This window comes from Dermacentor variabilis, chromosome 3 (genome assembly GCF_050947875.1).
Source record: "Dermacentor variabilis isolate Ectoservices chromosome 3, ASM5094787v1, whole genome shotgun sequence".
Taxonomy (NCBI): Eukaryota; Metazoa; Arthropoda; class Arachnida; order Ixodida; family Ixodidae; genus Dermacentor; species Dermacentor variabilis.
In genome coordinates this window covers 208390082-208408787 of record NC_134570.1, presented here as the reverse complement: position 1 = coordinate 208408787, position 18706 = coordinate 208390082, and the positions used below count along the sequence as shown (strand labels likewise).

General features: G+C 44.3%; 1 protein-coding gene across 1 annotated transcript in view; it reads right to left on the bottom strand.

Annotated features, from left to right (window-relative positions):
* Positions 1–14775, bottom strand: part of LOC142576612 (serine/threonine-protein kinase Pink1, mitochondrial-like) — a 90751-nt gene extending 75976 nt beyond the window's left edge. Inside the window, exons 1-2 of the mRNA XM_075686813.1 lie at positions 14216–14775; positions 4607–4841 (exon numbers count right to left, since the gene is read on the bottom strand). Coding sequence (XP_075542928.1) covers positions 4607–4841; positions 14216–14596 — 616 coding nt within the window. The 5' untranslated portion in view covers positions 14597–14775. The remainder of the gene's footprint in view (positions 1–4606; positions 4842–14215) is intronic.
* Positions 14776–18706: the final 3931 nt, after the last annotated feature.

Genomic DNA, 18706 nt, shown 5'->3' with positions numbered 1-18706 from the left:
TCAGAGTGCCCAGCACGGAACTTGGTCTGAAACTTTTGCTTTCACTGAAGTGTGTGGTTCCACAAAGTCGAAGCACGGCGAACTCAGTGCTATAAAGCTGCATGCTCTGGTGTCACCTGCCAAAGCCAAGTTCGTGAATGTCACAGTCAACAATTACCCAACTAAATTCAAAGTAGACTCAGGAGCTGAGGTTTCTGCAGACCCAAGTGACTTGCCTGGAGTCCCGGCCGAGCTCGACAACGTTGATGCAGTCTTGACAGGACCCGGAGCACGACCTCTTCATGTACATGGCTGATATCTGGCACGTCTATTTTGGCAAGGGAAGACAAGCTCTCAGTATCTTTACATAATTGAATCCCTTTCTGTACCATTACTGGGTCTACCGGTTATCCAGGCCCTTGAGGTCGTCAAATTCCTTGGTGCTATGAACACACCTGAGCCAACGCTTCATGCCGAACTGTTCCGTTGCCTCGGCACACTTCGAGATGAGTACACAATTCACTTGAAGCAAGAAGCTGTACCATTCTTACTCAGTGCCCTCGACGGTTACCTATCTCGCTGCGTGAAATCGTTCGGCAAGAAATGAAGAAACTTGAAGGCGATGGCGCCATTTGTCGTATTCATGAACCAACTCCGTGGTGTGCCGGTTTGGTAGTGGTACGTAAGAAGAATGGAAAGTACAGTCTGTGTGTTGACCTCACTCGACTGAACCAAGTGGTTCTCAGAGAGCATCACATTCTGCCTACAGTTGAACAAGTACTTGGTCTTCCTGGCGGTGCAGCTGTTTTTTCGAAGCTGCATGTGACTGCAGGCTTTCACCAAGTCAAGTTGTCAGTAGATTCTCATGAACTGACAACTTTCATCACACCTATCAGTCGCTATTGTTTCTGCCGATTGCCTTTCGGCATCACGTCAGCCTCGGAGTATTTTCAAAAACAAATGGCACAGATTCTCGAAGGTCAGAACGGCGTCGTTAATATGATTGATGATGTTTTTGTGTTTGGACATACCAAGCAGAAACATGATGCAAGGCTTGAGCAAGTGTTGACTTGTCTTGCATCTACAGGTATCACTTTAAACCAAAAGAAGTGTTGCTTCATGCTGCTGTTGCTTCAAGAAGTTTCATTTCTAGGTGCCATTGTCTCAGCACCAGGCATCGAGCCAGATCCTGGTAAGATTTATGCAGTTCATGCAATGGCACCTCCCACAGACCTTGCAGGTGTCAGACATCTACTTGGGATGATAAATCATCTTTCCAGGTTTATACCACAAGTCTTGGAAACTACAGCACCGATACGCACTCTTCTAAATAAGAATACTAGCTGGACTTGGCAGCACGAACAGGAAGCAGCATTCACAAAGATCAAGGAACTTACGACGTCCAACCACTGCTTGGCCAAGTATCACCCATCTTATGCCACAACAGTCTCGGCTGATGCCAGCTGTTTTGGAATTCAAGCAGTCCTCTTGCAATCATAACCACGTGGTGAACCAGGCCAGTAGCCTTTGCCTCAAAGGCAATGTCAGCAAGAAAAATCAAGAATAATTGCAGTGATGTGGATAGTGAATTCCCAAAATGGCATTGCCATAAAATTATTTTTATTGCATGAGAGTTCTTTGAAATTGCTGGTTGGCCCCAAAACGACCTATTCTACGACAAATTATATAAAATACTTTTAACTGCAATACAAATGCAAATACAGTAGAACCTCGTGTACACGATCCCATCCCGTACGATTTCCCAGCGTCAACGTTTGAGATCAAGAACACAAAAAATTACCCATTCAGTTATGCTTCTTTTTTGACAATCTTTTGGCAACAACCTTCATTACAACACCAAACTGGGATCGTATGATGCATTTTCTGGACACTAGATCCCATGTGAACAACAAAAAGTGCGAGACGTGTGATTGAGAGCAGCGTGCACCCACCACAATAGCTTTTTACCTGTGTTAACTACCCGTGTCGACGAAAAACTGCTGTAATACACTCTGTTTTCTCTTCCAGTACCCACAAATCTCATCGCAGGTGATGAAATGTCATTTTCACAGCTATCCCCGCCGCCAAACTATTGTGATATGCATCTTCACCAACTGGTTTCACAGTGCATGTGGCATAGTGCCATTGGTAGCCTACTGCATGCTTTTAACAGGCAATAATTCAAAGACACTGCCGTTCCCTGCTGCAGGCAGCATGAACTGAGAGTCATGTTTCACTCTGGAGGCATCATACTCTGGCCTCAGCCACTAGCTCAATTTTGTTTTGGTTTCCCATCGCTGTCTTAAAACACTGTGCTATAGGAAAACAACAAAGCACCTTTTGGGTTGCTTGGGCCCAACCAATTTGATGTGTGTTGGCATAGCCAGAACGATTCTTGATTCTCACTCAGTGGGCATGTGAGAACTTATCACCCGAATGCCCCGCCTGAAGAATCTACTGACCCAGGCTGAATTCGAGAAGCGTGAACGGAAGCTGCAAAAATGACAACGCATTTCTCAGGGCTGCTTAAGCTCAGCCAGCTCGCTAGGCATTAGTATTTTGTGCTGTAATAATTCGCGCTGCGCTTTCCCTTCCGTAGATGTCAACTACATTTGAGTCTGCCAAATTTTTTTTGTAATTTCGGGTCAGATTTCTTTCGGTTAATACGCTTTTTCTCCCATTTTTTTGCAGTACATATGGACAAGCTTCAACATTTTTTTCCTGGAATACAAAGACTATATATTTTCATATGGAGTGTGCATCATTCTAGCATGACTGAAAAAGAAAGCACACCAAACAGCTGCAAATGGCTGCTTAAAAACCCTGTGTCCTCTCTAGATCCCTAGGTGAGGGAAGACTGCCATTCAACCTTCGTCCAATGGGAGCGTCTAAAGTCATTGTAGTCGACCCGCCTTTGGGAGGGGGGGGGGGGGGGTTCACACACCGAGGTGAGCAGGTCCTCATAGACAGGGGTTGACACGCTTGACCCAAGCAGGCGTCTCTTAATTCCAGAGCCGACCCTGCAACTAGCTGCCGCGTCTGTCAATTGACTGTGACAACTTCTGGGGCCAGTGAGAAAGCACCACAAAACACCCTTTTCCAGGAGTTCTCTTGCTCCTAGTAGACCGTGAAGGCGACAGCGAAGCAACTAACAATTCTCGGTCCGCCGAACGTAACTAGCCTTGTTGGCGCCGCTGGGCTGTCCGAGGAGGTGCATTGTTGGCTTTAGGAAGCTTTCTTTTTTCATTTGAAAGTTTGCTTTACGGTATAAAATGGGGGAAGCAGCTTATACATAAATAAGAGTTTACATGAAGGTGAGCAGCTTGAATGGCAAGGGACAGCGGAAGAAGACAAGTGCAGACTCACAAGTAAAGTTAATTTCAGAAGTACAATGGCTAAGCCACACAGGATATTATTACTACAGTAAAACCTCGTTAAACCGTACCCACTTAAACAGTAGTTTCATTTTAAAAGTAGTAAAGTGAAATCCCTGACTCACGGCCATTGAACGTAATATGTTTTGTATCCGCATAAACTGTGCCAGCTTATTACGTACGTACTGGTTATGGCATAGTGTTTCCACTTTTCGTCGCGCAATCAAGGCGGTGCGTCGTCCCCATCGGGCGGCCCCTCAGAACAACAAGCCTCAGAGATCAGAACAACGACCTCCAAGCATCCTGTGCATTTGTGCGTGAATACGCATCAACATCATTTCGGCGTCGTGCAAGCAAGGACTCACATCATGCCGAAACTTGGAAAAAAAGCACCGGGTGCTCAGCATAGAAGAAAAATTGGACATCGTTCGGGCTATCAAATGTGGCACGAAGAAGTCGGCGCTGGCACATGCCAGGCATCTACTGTTGACTACAGTATGTGACTTTTGGAATGCGAAGGAGTTGCTCGGCGATGCTGCTGTGACCGCGAGAAGATGTCGGCTACGAGGTTCGGCCTTTTGCCATCATTGTCTCTGTTGTTGCCGAAATGTCGCCAACGACAGTGATGAGGACGACACGAAAAACGACAGCACGAGCAATTTAGGCCCAACAGTAGCAAGAACAGCACCCCGCAATGGAAAATGCACCCTGTGACTTCTGCAGCACTGCCGCAATCATGCACGGAGAATATGCAGCACCAACGAGAAATCTGCCATGTGAGTGTTTGCTGAGAAGAGGGGGCTGGCTGAAAAGGGTGGCTAGCAGCTTCAGCAAGTTAGAGGCCGCTGCTAGATCGCCACAGCATCAAACGAAAATGAAAACAGCAGACTTTTGTTGCACTAAGTGAATAAATACTACATGTTTCTGCCCTTTCATTGCACTCTTTCCGAGTTCCATTTTTGACAGGTAAGTGGGCGATCTCATGCTATTTTGGTTAAGCAGTACTACCGTTTAGTATGTACTTTTTCCACGCTCCGACCCACTATGGTTTAATGAGGTTTCGCTATATATATGTACTGTGTTATTCGTGCCTTTCACTTTCATGTTAATATATAACAACTTGCCTAGCTAGCTAGTCTACACATAAGATTTTGTTCTCCTTAACAAAGTCTAGCAGAAAACTAGCTATATACGGCAACCATATATGTATCACCACACTACGGAGCACTTGAATTGCAGGTTTCTTCAATTACCTGAGTCTGCCTCTTTGGTAGCAGCTGCGAGCACAGGAGCACTGGCAGCTTTGCCGTCATTGGTTGTCACTGGAAGCGGCTGGCTGCTGACAGGCGCCCTCCAGCGGCCACTGTACACAACAGCATTGGCGCCTTTGCCCAGTACTGCGCCTAGCTCCAGGTCACTTAGCTTGACTGGTGCCTTGTCTGGCACCTCAGCCACCACCTGCTGCTGGCTCATTGTCACGGCCAACTCCTGCATGTCCAACCTCTTCTCTGTCAGTCAACACGAATGCACAACAATCATAGGCTATTTGAACCAGTGCTACAAACATGGAAGAATGAAACAAAACAGGAGAGGCTATGACGTCTCCTTCTCTTTTTTAATGAGACACTAAGGAGAAACGATAAATCAATTTAGAATCAAAAAGAATACTTTGAAAACTACTTGCTTTTTTTTCATAGCAGGTTGATTATCAGGAGAGAAAATGACGGTCAAAGTTATGTTTCTTTAATTTTATGCCAAAGCGCAACACCACTGCGTCAATGTGAAGTCCTAAATTTCACGCATATTTTTTTTTGTAGTTGGGCCACGTTGTCTCAGTAAAAGTTCCTGAAGCTTTCTATATTCAATTTTTGGCTCCTTTAGAACACAATGTAGTCTATGTTTACTGATAATTAACTAGGCTCTAGCAGACACCATCAAAATCCATGACATCATAGTGAGCTGGAGCGGGAACTTCAAAGCAGCCGTTGCCACCCGTCATTCCTTTGTTGCATCCTTCCTGGCTTATCTTCTTCATGACAAGAGTGGTGTTTTAGTGTTGCAGAAGGGTAATTTACTAATACAGAAGAGTGAACTGCTGGGCTAGTTGGTTATCCAACATAATAAACGAGTTTTGCGCTAAGACCACACACATAAGGAGACAACACGGGTGCCAATGTTGTCTCCTTTCTTGTGTGGTCATGGTGCAAAACTTGTTTATTATATACCAATACAGAAGAAATCTTTTTTCGCTTTAGTGTCCCTTGAAGGCTAGATGAGAACACTGCTGGACCACGCTCCTTCTACTGTTTCTGTCGCATCCAGTCCCCAGGGCTTTCTTATTCTTGCCTTGCCTCTGCAGCACTCGTGTACCATGCAAATGAGTTGGCGTTGCTGGGTTGTCATGATTCAGCATCAAACAAGAAGTTGCGTAAACATATGCTGTCAGCGTTCCACGCGTCAACTCTGTGCACAATGCCAGACTAGGCATGGTTGCTATGACAATGTTGCTACCAGTCCCACTTACAGAAATGAGCTTTACCACACTTTTTACAATGAAGCCAATGAGGCGAACAATGAGGCGGACAAGACGAGTAGTGGTATAGTAGTGAACAAGGAACCCGTACGGGTTCCGAAACGTCTTTTTTTTCGTTTCACTTGGTCAGTGGCCGCAAACCTTTTTAATTTTAAAACATTATCGCTGGGCACAGGACGCAGCTGCATGTATCGGAAGTTTCTCAAGTGCTATTGATAGTTCTATCCATTGTTTGCTGTCACCTGTAATCTGACTGTACGCGCAACGCAAATTAGGCAATAATTTCTGAAACGCAGGTGGGCACCAGCGATTACGCTGGAACCTTCGCTGAGTCTTGTATAAAAGCCGATGCACTTGACCCACTGATCAGATTTTCAATGACTGCAGACTTTGCTCACCGCTATCATGATGCCTGAGTGTTACTTGTTTTGCCGGGCACAAGTTCACCCAATAAAGGGTTGGTTACATGATTCAAAGTTGTTGCTACTGTGTTCTTCACCATCACTACAATGTGACAATTTTCGAAATAAATGCAAGGTAAGCTGAACAGCATTCCACAAATGGGAGGACAAACCTGATGCACTTGGGAGTCGAATGGGCCTGCCCACTCTTGATGGCATTCATGTGAGCAACCACCCTTTGAAGGTTATGTCCAGTACCGTTAGCTCCAAACATAAGTCACATTTCATTCCACTGGCAAACAGGTAAATTCAGTATAAATGAATATACTTGACATCAAGCTGCTTTAATGTATGCTATGCATTTTATTTGTCAGTGCATATGACACTAACCCCACATAATGCATGTGTGCTAGTTCCAAATTCAGCCAATTTCATACAAATTTGCAGTTTCTGTAATAAGAGAGTCAAGAAACTAAATGAAATATATAGACATTTTTTAAAAAGCTGTACCGTTAGACGTACACAATTAAAACTGCTTATGCAAGGCGAGAATTTGGGACCAGGATTGCACTTCGGCACTTCCTGTATGCACCTTGGCACCACCTGTGTTTTTACAGCATGTGTGAAAATCCCTATTCGAAAAATTAACATGATAGGGGCGAGCGACAAATAGAACATGTGATGCTCGGCGTGAGCAATTCACAACACAGGAGGTTATGTTTGCTTGTACTTTGAATGTTCCCGTGACAGTGGACTCAGTGTCTCGTTCCTTTGCCTTAGTTCCATCAAATTTATGCACAAGCCTCTCAGATGTTTAAAGCTTGAAAGGCCACTTAAATGTAGAGTTTTTTAAGACGGCAGCTAAAGATGCTGGCTGACAATACAATTTTTCTCCCAGCTGCCATCTGCTTCACATGCCATAAATATAGTATCGATTACCACATGATGGCACTGTATGTTGGCTCCACAATGCCTGTACTAACCTTGTCTCATGAATAACTGTCCTGTAGCAAAGAAGAGGAACACTACAGTGGGCCATCCTTTCAGTGCTGTTCTCGTGAAACACTGCTCGTGCTGGAAACCCGTCCCCAGTGCTCATGGTCGGCCCAACCGCTGGTGGCTAATAAACACCTTTACAGCCCCAATTTTGCTTCTTATATAGGACAGGTAAACAAACTAGATTATTCAGCTTTTTTTTTTTTCTTTAAAGCCCATGACCCTATCTTTTGATAAATAACTGACACCATGTGAACTCATCAGAATGGTACGGCAGGAACCCGTATCTCCTGCACACATGGCATTCAGTGATGTACAATCATTGCTAGCTGACATAGTAAATGGTGGTGCATGCAGGCAACTGAAATAATAGGATAACTTGCCATGGCAACTATGTGTGCTTGAATCTGCCAGTTGGTACAGACACACAGCCTTTTGCTGGCTTCTTTTTTCACACAAGTCAGGCCAGCACTTATCTTGCTTACTTTGCACCAATGAAGTATACACTGCACCACTAAGAAGCAAAAACATCCACGTGCAAACATTGCTCACGCTGCAATGTTAGCTCTTGCAAACCAGCTCTTAAAGGACAACTGCAATGAAATTTTTGGTTGCGTGAAAAGCTCAGTTTCAAATAACTAAAACATACAGTAGCTTTTGGTAAAAATTTTAACCTTGAAGTGGATGCATCGCAAAACGCTCTAAAAAATCTATGTTTGTCATACCAAAACTTAAAACAATGCGGCCACTACCGCTCGCTGAAAGTGACACACGACTTAGAGTGTAGAGAACCAGCGATTGGGTCGTCTGCTTCCCTTGCCTGTACCATTCTTGCGTATAAACGAACAGGTCTTGCATATATGCCAGCCATACAGTTAGTATACTGCCAGATGCTTTGTGGCCTGTGCTGAGGCCATGCACGCCCGCAATCTTATTTTAATGTGAAGCATTCTTGTCAAGAGTCAAGCCGGTTTCCTGTATCTGGCTGTCCAACGAGCAGAGCTTCAATGCGTTCCATCTCTGCTCAGAGATGAGGAGAGCATCGAGGTGACCATGTTAAGGGACCTTAGGTAATCTAGACTGAGCAGGTAACTATTGCCATCTGTCGTAAAAGATGGGAAGTAGCTGATGCTCGGCACAGAGCGCATGTAAAGTTCTGCCCATTTTTCTTTGGCGGCATCACATTCTAGCATTGCTTGCCATCACATCTATGCCATAGCTGCATCATGATTCTCCTTCCTGACAAATGCAGCATGCGGTTCCTGCTGACAGCATTTTTGGAGCTGTGTCAGAAAGGCTTCCATTCATCTACTTCGAGGTGTCCAATGCAGAGACACAAAATGGCTCGAAGATGATCCTCCATTTAAAAATGATTACTAGAGAAAATCGGCCCTAAGTACAACTTATCATTGTTTTTTGTGTGCAGTCACAGCTGGCCTTAGAACAGTAGGCAATAGCAAAACGACAAAGCACGCCTCAGCCTATTGGGCATCACCAGCATCAGCATCTCATGTGCACTGACTCACATTATGTTTTGCATTCGATTACTGTATTTAAAATCTGGGAATCTTTTTTTTTATCTGGAGTTCTCGTTTCATCATTTTACTGGCAACAAACGAAAAGTAGCAGTGAAAATAAGCCCTCTATGAATGTGCGCTATGAAAGCAGTATGAATGCATTTGTTTATATTTCTAGCGATCTGATCTGTCGAATGCATGGTATTCTATAACAAACAATGCACTTTCACAAAACTGAGCTCACAGTCATCCAGAGAAAGAATTTGGCAACCAGATCTTACATGGGTATGTGTCTATGTTCGCTAAATGTAGCCTGTGCAGCTTCGTCAAGAGCAGTTCACATGCTTTGTGCAGGTTGGCTGGTCTGCCTTGTGCTTACCTGCTCCAGCACAGTGCATGCAGCCCCCTGAAAGCTGGGACAGGAAGTATGTGTTCTGCCTTTGTCCACGCAGCATTGTGCACTGCACCACTATCACTCATGTTTGAGTATGTGTTCTAACACCCAATGGCCACGCAACACGTTGGCATTCTTGCAATTGCTCAAATCATGCGAGCAAGAGCGACAAGGCAGGTAGAGAGTCTGCCAATGAACTAGCCATTGTTGAGTGAGCGCTGCACCTTTCTGCCTAGGCCCAACATGGCACAATAAAAGATCAGCAGTTGTGTAAGGGTCTGGGACTTTTTTCATATCTGCATCACTACCGACCACTGCCAGGTGCTTGCGTCGTCTGCTTAGGAACTATGTAAAGACTTCTAGCAAGAAAATTAGATGCTTACCAGCCCCGCGGCGTTGCCAAGATTAATTTGATGGTATATCTAATTTGTTAGTATAGCTAATTTTTAAGGTATAACACATTGTTTCTACAGCGAAGCTGTATATGGCGAGGGAATTTCCATCGCCCACGAACAGCCCATAAACTAGCTCAATGGTGCCCCTCAGCACAAATGCGCTTGTGCCACTGTTCACATGTCGGTCGTCCTCGTCTCCTTCCACAGCTGGCTCCTTTGCCGCACTTTGCTTAAAGGGGTATGAGCTATTCATTAGCAGGAGGAAACTATAATAATCAACAACTATCATCATCAGCAATGGCTCGGGCATCATCGTTGTCTTCCACAGCTAGAGAAGAAGAATCGAAGCTTCCAAGGCTGCTGTCCAGGATCTCTCGCTGGGTTAGCATGCCTAACAGCAGCATTCTGACAGAACCTCGTTCCCCGGTGCGGTGCGCCCAAGCTGGAGCTTGCTTGGTGGTTTGGCTGTGTTTTGGGTGGATTTGACATAGTTATCTTACTTATTATTGTAGGACTGACCTAGTGATTGAAGCAGTACTGATGTCTAAAAGCTCTCCTGGGCAAGGGCCCAGCCCTTGGTCAGCCTCCCTTTCTCCTGATGATTTGCCTTTGCAATCTTTCTTCTGCAGTGGTGTTAGCAGCATCCCTGTCACACTGATACCCTCGAGCAGTGGATACATCTGACTGAACAACCCACAGGCTGTCCAGGCCGAGCTCCAAGCCATGACGTGTCACTTCCAGATGATAAGTGATGTCAAACAACTTGGAAGAGGTGGGATAGCTTATAGGCCATCAGATTCAACTTGTGTTGCAGACCTCCTAAAGTGTACAACTTTTGCATCTGTCCTGGTGAGTGAGTTTATTCCTCCTTATCTAGCATGCACTAAAGGCATTGTCCGGGGTGTAGACGCTCAACTGCGCCTAAATGAGACTCTGGAGGAACTGTATGATGTTGATACAGCTAAGCGTACCTCATCTAGTCCTTGGTGGAACAGTGAATGCACACGATTTTATCAAAGGAAAGCTGCTTGGAAAAAAACCCTACAAAATCAGAGCCCACAAAATTGAAAAGATTATCAATTTATTTCGGCAACCTTCAAACATACCGTTAAACACGCAAAAGATGAGTACAATAAAAAACATTTAGATTGTCTATCTAAATCCAAAAACATACATGCTTTATTTAATTACCTTCGTTATAGAAACAGACTCCCAATGAGCGTTAATGTAGACTCCATCGTCTATACCTCACGGGAAATGCAGGAGTCCTTAGAGCTATTGGCTAAAGGATTGGAGAGCCGGTTCACAGCGTGCCTTCAAACTTCTGTTTTTACTCCTGCATTCTCGGACTACAAAGAGATCCTATTTGGAAGTAGCTCAGGTCATGTTACGGTTGCCAACTACTGCGCTTGGCCCGGACGGAATAACAAATGCAATGTTAAAGATTTTCTTCCAAGAAGCTCCAAGTGAGCTTCTGAAGTTGCCAAACTACTCTATTAGGAATGAATGGATTCCACAAAAATGGAAGATCGCCAAAATTATTCCATTACTTAAAAAGCAAGGGGCAGGGTATACAATCGACAACATCAGACTAATTGCGTCGACATCAAACATAACTTATTGAAAGAGGGCTTCATGGGCATGTAATAGAGTTTATTGACGAAAATCAATTGTTGAGTCATCATACAAAAAAGTTTGCAACAAATTAAACTCAGATTTGAAGAGAGCTCGTATTCAATATTATCAGGTAAGATTTCCTGGGGTCTCCTATAATCCCAGAAAAGCTTGGAACTTGGCATGTCTGCTCATAGGGAAAACAAAGGCTAGCCTTTCTACGACACTAACCATTGACGGTGTTGAGTTCACTGAAGCCGAGCTAGCGGACAAATTCAATAATCATTTCCTAACTTCTGGTGCAGCAGGTCAGACAAATAATACAACAAATGACTGCCAACAATACATTTCTTCTTCCTGCTCGCAATCTGTTTTCTTGACTTCATGTAGTGAATTAGACAAAGTTACATACCTGAAATCGTTAAATAAAAATGCTGCCGCTCGCTATAATGATGTTAAGGCTGACCCAGTTAAACATGTTGCTGAATTACCATGTGGCCCACTTCAGCACATCTGCAATCAAGCTTTCACCACGGGTACCTTTCCTGAAGGCATGAAGATAGCCAGAGTAGTCGTCATTCACAAAGGTGGCTCTCATAATGACTTGAATAACTATTGGTCTATATATGTGCTACCTTTATTTTCTAATGTGCTAAAGTATACATTAAAATCATGATTAATGAAGTTTATTGGCAACCACCAAACGCTTTCCAAGCAGCAATTTGGCTTCTGTGAAAAGATAAACCGAAGCGGCGCTCTTAGATATTAAAAAAAATTTGTTAATAATATTGATAATAAGCAATACATTCTTGGATTATTTCTAGACTTTAAAAAGGTGTTCGATTCTATTAAGCATCCCATTTTGTTTTACAAACTCCCACACTACGGTGTTAGAGGTTTGGTATTAAACCTGATATGCAGTTATCTATCCGACAGGGTGCAACTTACTAGCCTAAATGGTTACCATTCCCAATTACAGCCGATAAAATATGACGTACCGCAAGGCTCCATCCTTGGACCATTATTCTTTATTCTTTATATAAATAATCTCGTGAGCATACCGCGAACTCCTGATATAATTCTCTATGCAGACGACACAAGTATTTTTTTTACAGGTAAACACTTATTTGAACTTGAAAAGGCAGCTAATAGATGGTTAACTAATCTTTCAAACTGGTAGCATTGTAATCAACTTCAACTAAATGCAAAAAAGACTAAGTATACTATTTTCAAAAGCTGTAATAAGCCTGATGACTATAGTACCTGTATTAGATTTAAAAATTGTGCTATCGAACGTGTTTCTATGTATAAGTTTCTAGGTGTCGTCCTTGAAGAAAACTTGAGCTGGACACCACATGTAAACAAGGTACAGGCAAATATGTGCAGGTTAATTTCTATATTGTATAATACCAGAACCTTGGTGCCAAAATGTTTAAAACTACAGCTATACTATGCCCTTGTTCATTCACGTATACACTATTGTCTACTAATCTGGGGTACAACTACAAAGACAAATTTAGATAAGTTAATAATCCTACAAAAAAAAGAGCTGTGCATTGCATAGAAGACCTTCAACGTAGTGACCACACTGCACCATACTTTTCCAAGCTAAACATATTCGCAACAGATCATCTATTCCAACTAAGGCTTGCTATGTATATACACATAGGGAAATTCTGCATGACCCAAATACCCTGTTCACATTTTTGTCATCCGACAACTCAAAATATACCCTTAGGCATAACAGACTTAGAACACCTATTTTTAAAACCAAATATATGGTACCCAGACACTCGCCCTATTTAGTACCTCATTTCTTCAATAATAATCCAGAAATCGCTACTATGATTCAGGAATGCAGATCTGCTCATCCAAAAAGAAAAAGGTTAGGCATTATTTTTTGTTAAGTCCCTAATGGTACTTAACTGTCCTTGCGGTCTCGATAACTTTTCATTTTAGTTGTTTTTTCTTACATTTTTTCTCCTATTTGCTATATAATGTTTTGTAACACTGATCAGTATTATTCGCTTGTTATGATATATTATGTATAAAGTGTAACTATCTTACTTCTTTGTATACTTGATTGCTTGCTGCATACATTTTGTTCTTTTTCTTGTTTCTTTGTTGCACTGTATTTTCATGATGTTCCACCCTCTGAGTAATCTACGGGTAGGGCGGCCTTTGTCAGGCAGTTGCATCTGGCTTTAGCCCCTACATTCCAGACAATATATTGTCTAAATATAGCATTCATTAATTCAATATAAAACCGCACGATACTCAACGGTTTCATTACAAAAGCGTAATGGTTAAGTTGTTGCAATGGCCATTGGATCTAACTCCTTCAGGATTTATTAATGAATGAATTAGGTTCTTTGAAAATTTCGTTTCAACACATTTCTTGCCTTGTCAGAATCATGAATAAGTCTGAGCTGCAGAAAAAATGAATATAGTAGGTCAGATATGAACACATCAATGACTTCAAGTCTAGCATACTTGATCCAGCCATTTGAGAAATACACTGTGAGCAAACACCTAGCCTTCTACTTTACAACTCGTTTAACTGCAATATTTTGCACCTAATATTCAAACTTTTCATAAAAGTCGATCTAATAAAAATGTTTCAAGATGTACGCTACAATGTGTGCAGCACAATGTATTCGCACGTTTGCATTAGCTTCAGCGCACTAAGCTAGTGAAACTGACCCCGATCTCTGCAACATGCACGAAAGCGATGAGCGCCTACATGGTCTTGCCAATTTTGCTTCAGTGATGATGTTGCCTATAACTACGCCTTTGTTCAGCCTCATCGCGATGAGTCCCAAACCTGACTTCCGCGACGAAATTGACGCTGCACGATCAAGAATATGCAGCTGGTGCAGCGTTCTTGAGCTGTCACGCAAAAACTAGCGTGAATCTCGCCGTGTCTCGACGAGGGCACCTACGGTTTTACACACGGAACCGAAACTACGTCACGGGCAGTTGCGATCTGTGCTTGACAGCTAGGCAACTTACCCGCAGGGCGACGCAGACGCTCTCTAGCTCCTCTTCGCTAGTGACCAGCGACGGTTTGTTGATGAGACAGACGCCTGTGAGTCCCATCAGCGGCAGGCGAGCGCCGGCGAACAGCTGACGGGCGGCGTGTCTCCGCAGGTCGGCCGCTCGCGTGTGCTTCGCCCAGCGCTGGAGGTAACGGGATAGAACGGGCGGACCCTGGCCCCGGCGGACGGCCACTCGACCACGGGGCCACAGGGTCCGCAGGGCGACGCGAAAGCGCACCATCATGTCGCTCACGTAGCCGCGCAGGTACTCGCCATTAGCGGTGACCGAGTAGCAGCGGCGCGACTTCTGCACCCAAGCGCTGCCCAAAGGTTTCCAGGCAGATATCAGCCTCATAGCAGGCGATTAAACGGCCGCGATCACCTCGAATGTCGCGTCGTTTGAGGCGTTCGTGGAACGACAATCCTCTTCTGCAGCTTCTGCCACAGAACTTCTGCTACGACCTACGCAGTCAAAAACACGAAACCATCGCGAAGCGACCAAAACAGCGCTGTTGGCGATGGCGATCCGCTGGTCGACCGCACATCTCGTCTTGGCACATTTTGGCGTGTGAAAATGATCTAGTCATGTGACTGCCTCCGAGCGAGCGCGCGCCGTTCGAGTCGTTTGGCAATGAAAGCACTACTACTATGGTGTCTGGAATGGGGAAGTGTGTCGTCGGCATAGAGTTTCTCACTAGTATGGTCGTCGGTACCGATAAACGGCGGAAAAACAATGAGAGAACTGGGGACACTTCTGCGATGACGCCACCAGTTCGGCGCTGCGATCGACCAGCGTGCCCAGCGCGCTAAATTTAAACATGTTGTGCAAAAACTCCGCATTTATAAACTAAAGCGCTCTCAAAACACAACCGAAATTCTTATAATTAAAAAAAAACTAATAGAAACTGTTAAGATGCATTGATAACGCTGTCTATGCTTGCACATTTCCGACCACAGATCATGCAGTGTTCCTGGTCGTCTGCTCAGCGTTTCGGTTGCAGAAGACAAACCACACTCGTCTGCTCGTTCCGTTCGGTAAGCACGCATATGTTATTAGTATTTCTAAAGACACAAGGATGAAAAGCCCAGAAAGAGCACCTGCACTGTGCCTGGTTGGTTTCACGGGATTCTTTTCATTTTGTATCAGCCTGAAAAGCGGTCGCCCCCCAGGTTGCACTGAATAATAATAATAATGAAAAAACCTGATCTGCGACGAATACTGCCGCTGACGTTTACATATTTGGCTCCGTAAAAGGGATCGGTAAAAGGGCGCCGAAGGGCATGAATACAGCCAATGTTCTGAATGTGCCCCATCTGAAGCAGCCCGGAGTAGTGTGATCGTTATGCAGGAACCTCAATGCACACACACACGCACACACAGTACATTTGAAAACCCATAGCTTGCCGTGCACATAAGGGATCTGCGAACGCGGCAGGAAAAAACCACAGCAAGCAATCCGCTAGCTCCAAAAGTGCATGCATGACCTCCGCGACAACCATAACTGCAAATACCGGAGGCCCTGTGTTGCACCATTACTTTTCCTTTTGCCAGCAACCACTCCAGGCTGCAGCGACAGATGGCGCTGCAGTAGACCGGCGTGCTCCAGCACTCCAGGCCGTCATCGCAAAAAGACGCACGTTTTCGCCGAAGCGCAGCAGCAGAAAGTGGACCTGGAAAAGCCCTAATGGTGAAACAAGAAATGAAATTGATTTCATACTTTCTGCTGATCCCAACATAGTGCAGGATGTAGAAGTGATAGATAAGGTAAAGTGCAGTGATCATAGGTTAGTGAGGGCGAGGATTCACCTCAATTTGAAGAGAGAAAGAGCAAAATTGCTCAAGAAGAAACAGGTCAACCTTGAGGCAGTAAGGGTAAAAGCAGACAAATTCGGGCTGGTACTTGCAAACAAATTTACAGTCTTAGATTAGAGAGATGATGATGACATAGAGCTAATGAATGAAACCGTAACTAGGCTGGCTTCAGAGGCAGCAATTGAAGTGGGAATCAAGGCAACCAGTAGGCAGAAAGCTCTCCCAAGTAACAAAGGACCTAATAAAGAAAGCACAAAGAATGAAAGTGTCCAACTTAAGAGATTAGATAGAATTCGCGGGACTGTCAAAACTGATCACAAGGCGAAATAAGTGATATACGATGCTATAACGTGAGAAAGACTGAAGAAGCCGTAAAAGATGGACGCAGCCTGAAATCAGTGAGAAAGAAACTTGGCATAGGACCAGCCAAGATGTATGCACTGAAAGATAAGCAGGGTAATATCATCAGCAATCTCGAAGATATAGTGAAAGAAGCGGAAGAATTCTATACTGACCTGTACAATAACCAGAGGTGTCGGGATACCTCCATTAGAAACAGTAATGGACAGGATACAGAAGCTCCTCCTATAACTAGCGATGAGGTCAGAAGGGCCTTGCAAGGCATGAAATGAGGAAGAGCGGCAGGAGAAGATGGAATAACATTCTTTTTCATCAAAGATGGAGGAGACATAATGCTTGCAAAACTGGCGGCTCTTTATACAAAGTGTCTGTCGACTGCAAGAGTCCCAGAAAACTGGAAGAATGCAAACATTATACTAATCCACAAAAAGGGAGACGTTAAAGAATTGAAAAATTATAGGCCCAGTACCTTACTCCCAGTACTATATAAAACATTTAGCAAAATATTCTCCCATAGAATAAGGGCAACATTGGACTTTAGTAAACCAAGGGAACAGGCCGGCTTCAAGAAGGGATACTCTGCAATGGATCACATCCATGCCATTAATCAAGTTATCGAGAAATCCGCAGAGTACAATAAGCCTCTCTATATGGCTTTCATAGATTACGAAAAGGCATTTGATTCAGTAGAGATATCAGTAGTCATAGAGGCATTACGTAATCAAGGAGTACAGAACGCTTACGTAAATACCCTGGAAAATATCTGCAGAGGTTCTACAGCTACCTTAATTCTACACAAGAAAAGCAGGAAGATACCTATAAAGAAAGGGGTCAGACAGGGAGAAACGATCTCTCCTATGCTATTCACTGCGCAGTTGGAAGAAGTATTCAAGCTATTAAACTGGGAAGGCTTAGGCGTAGGGATCGACTGCGAATATCTCAGGAACACGTAAAGAGGCAAGTTCTGTTGCCGTACAGGTCGTTATATGGGACACTTTGAACGTAATTGTGACTTGTACGGCAGGGATGATGGCAGTGCCTGTGGAGCTGGTGGCTGAGACAGATACGTCGGTGTAAATGTGCGTTCTTTGTTAATATGCCTCGTTCACTAATGACAGTGTGAACTGACGTAGAGCCACTGTTTATTGACGGGCCATCTTCGTAATTCCCGGAATCGTGAGGCGTACTTGTGGCTGTCGTAGGCACCGGAGGGGTATACAGTGGTCTTGCTGCTGGTGTAAAGCCGGATGGAAGGCAGCCTTGGAGCGTCGCAACAAGTAGGGAAAATGATGTGGCTGGAGGTCTTTGTCCTGGCAAAACAGCAACATAGTGACTAGGTACGTGACACAGATGTCGAATGTGTGCTCTAAGGTTGTCAATCGTTATATACCTTGGAACCAAGCAGCCTCTAGCAATCATGATAGTGGATTAAGTCGAGGTACCGTCGTGGAAACTCAAGACATTTCCGTAGAGCCTGAACTTGCAAACTTTCGAGGGTACGAATGTTTATTTTACATGTGTTCGCCAAAACCCACAAGCTGTACCGTAAGACGCCCAGAAACAGTGCTCTGTACAGCTGCAGCATGGACCGCACCGACGTGCCCCGGGTTTTTCCGCACTGGAACCTCACTATATGTACAATAGAAGTTAGGCTCCGCTTCAGGTAAGTGCAGTGGGGGCACCGTGAAATCTCCCTGTGAATAAACACACCTACGAAGCGGTGAGACTTCTTGTATTTGATACCCTGTCTATTGAGAGAAACAGGGTATGGTGTCATGGGTTTGCGCGTAAACACGATTAACGCGCATATTTCGATGGACACGCTAGGCCTTGTTTGCGGAGGTACGAGCAAGCCCGCTGAATTCTTGCGCGTACTTGAAGAGGAGTCACCGCAGAATACCAAAGACAAATATCATCAGCGTACATGGGTAGGTGAATTGTCATGGGCAATATTTCAGCAAAGACAATCATAGTTAGGGCATAGAGAATAGAGCTGAATACCCCGCCCTGTGGGACATGCCACCGTAACAACAACAAAATGACAAAGAGACGGTTAGCTAGGTTTAGGAGACAGTGTTTTTATTCAACACCGCGAAACTGATACAAAACTTATACAAATGATACAAAGCTGATAAATGGAACACTGTATACATACTGATCACACACAAACCATGGTGGGCATTGAGAGCACCGTACGAGCGCACCGCACATGAAACGTTGCGCTAAGGTGAGTAGTTTAGCGACCACTTAGCGAATTACATTTTTTAGTCCGCACATTCGTGCAATTATTAC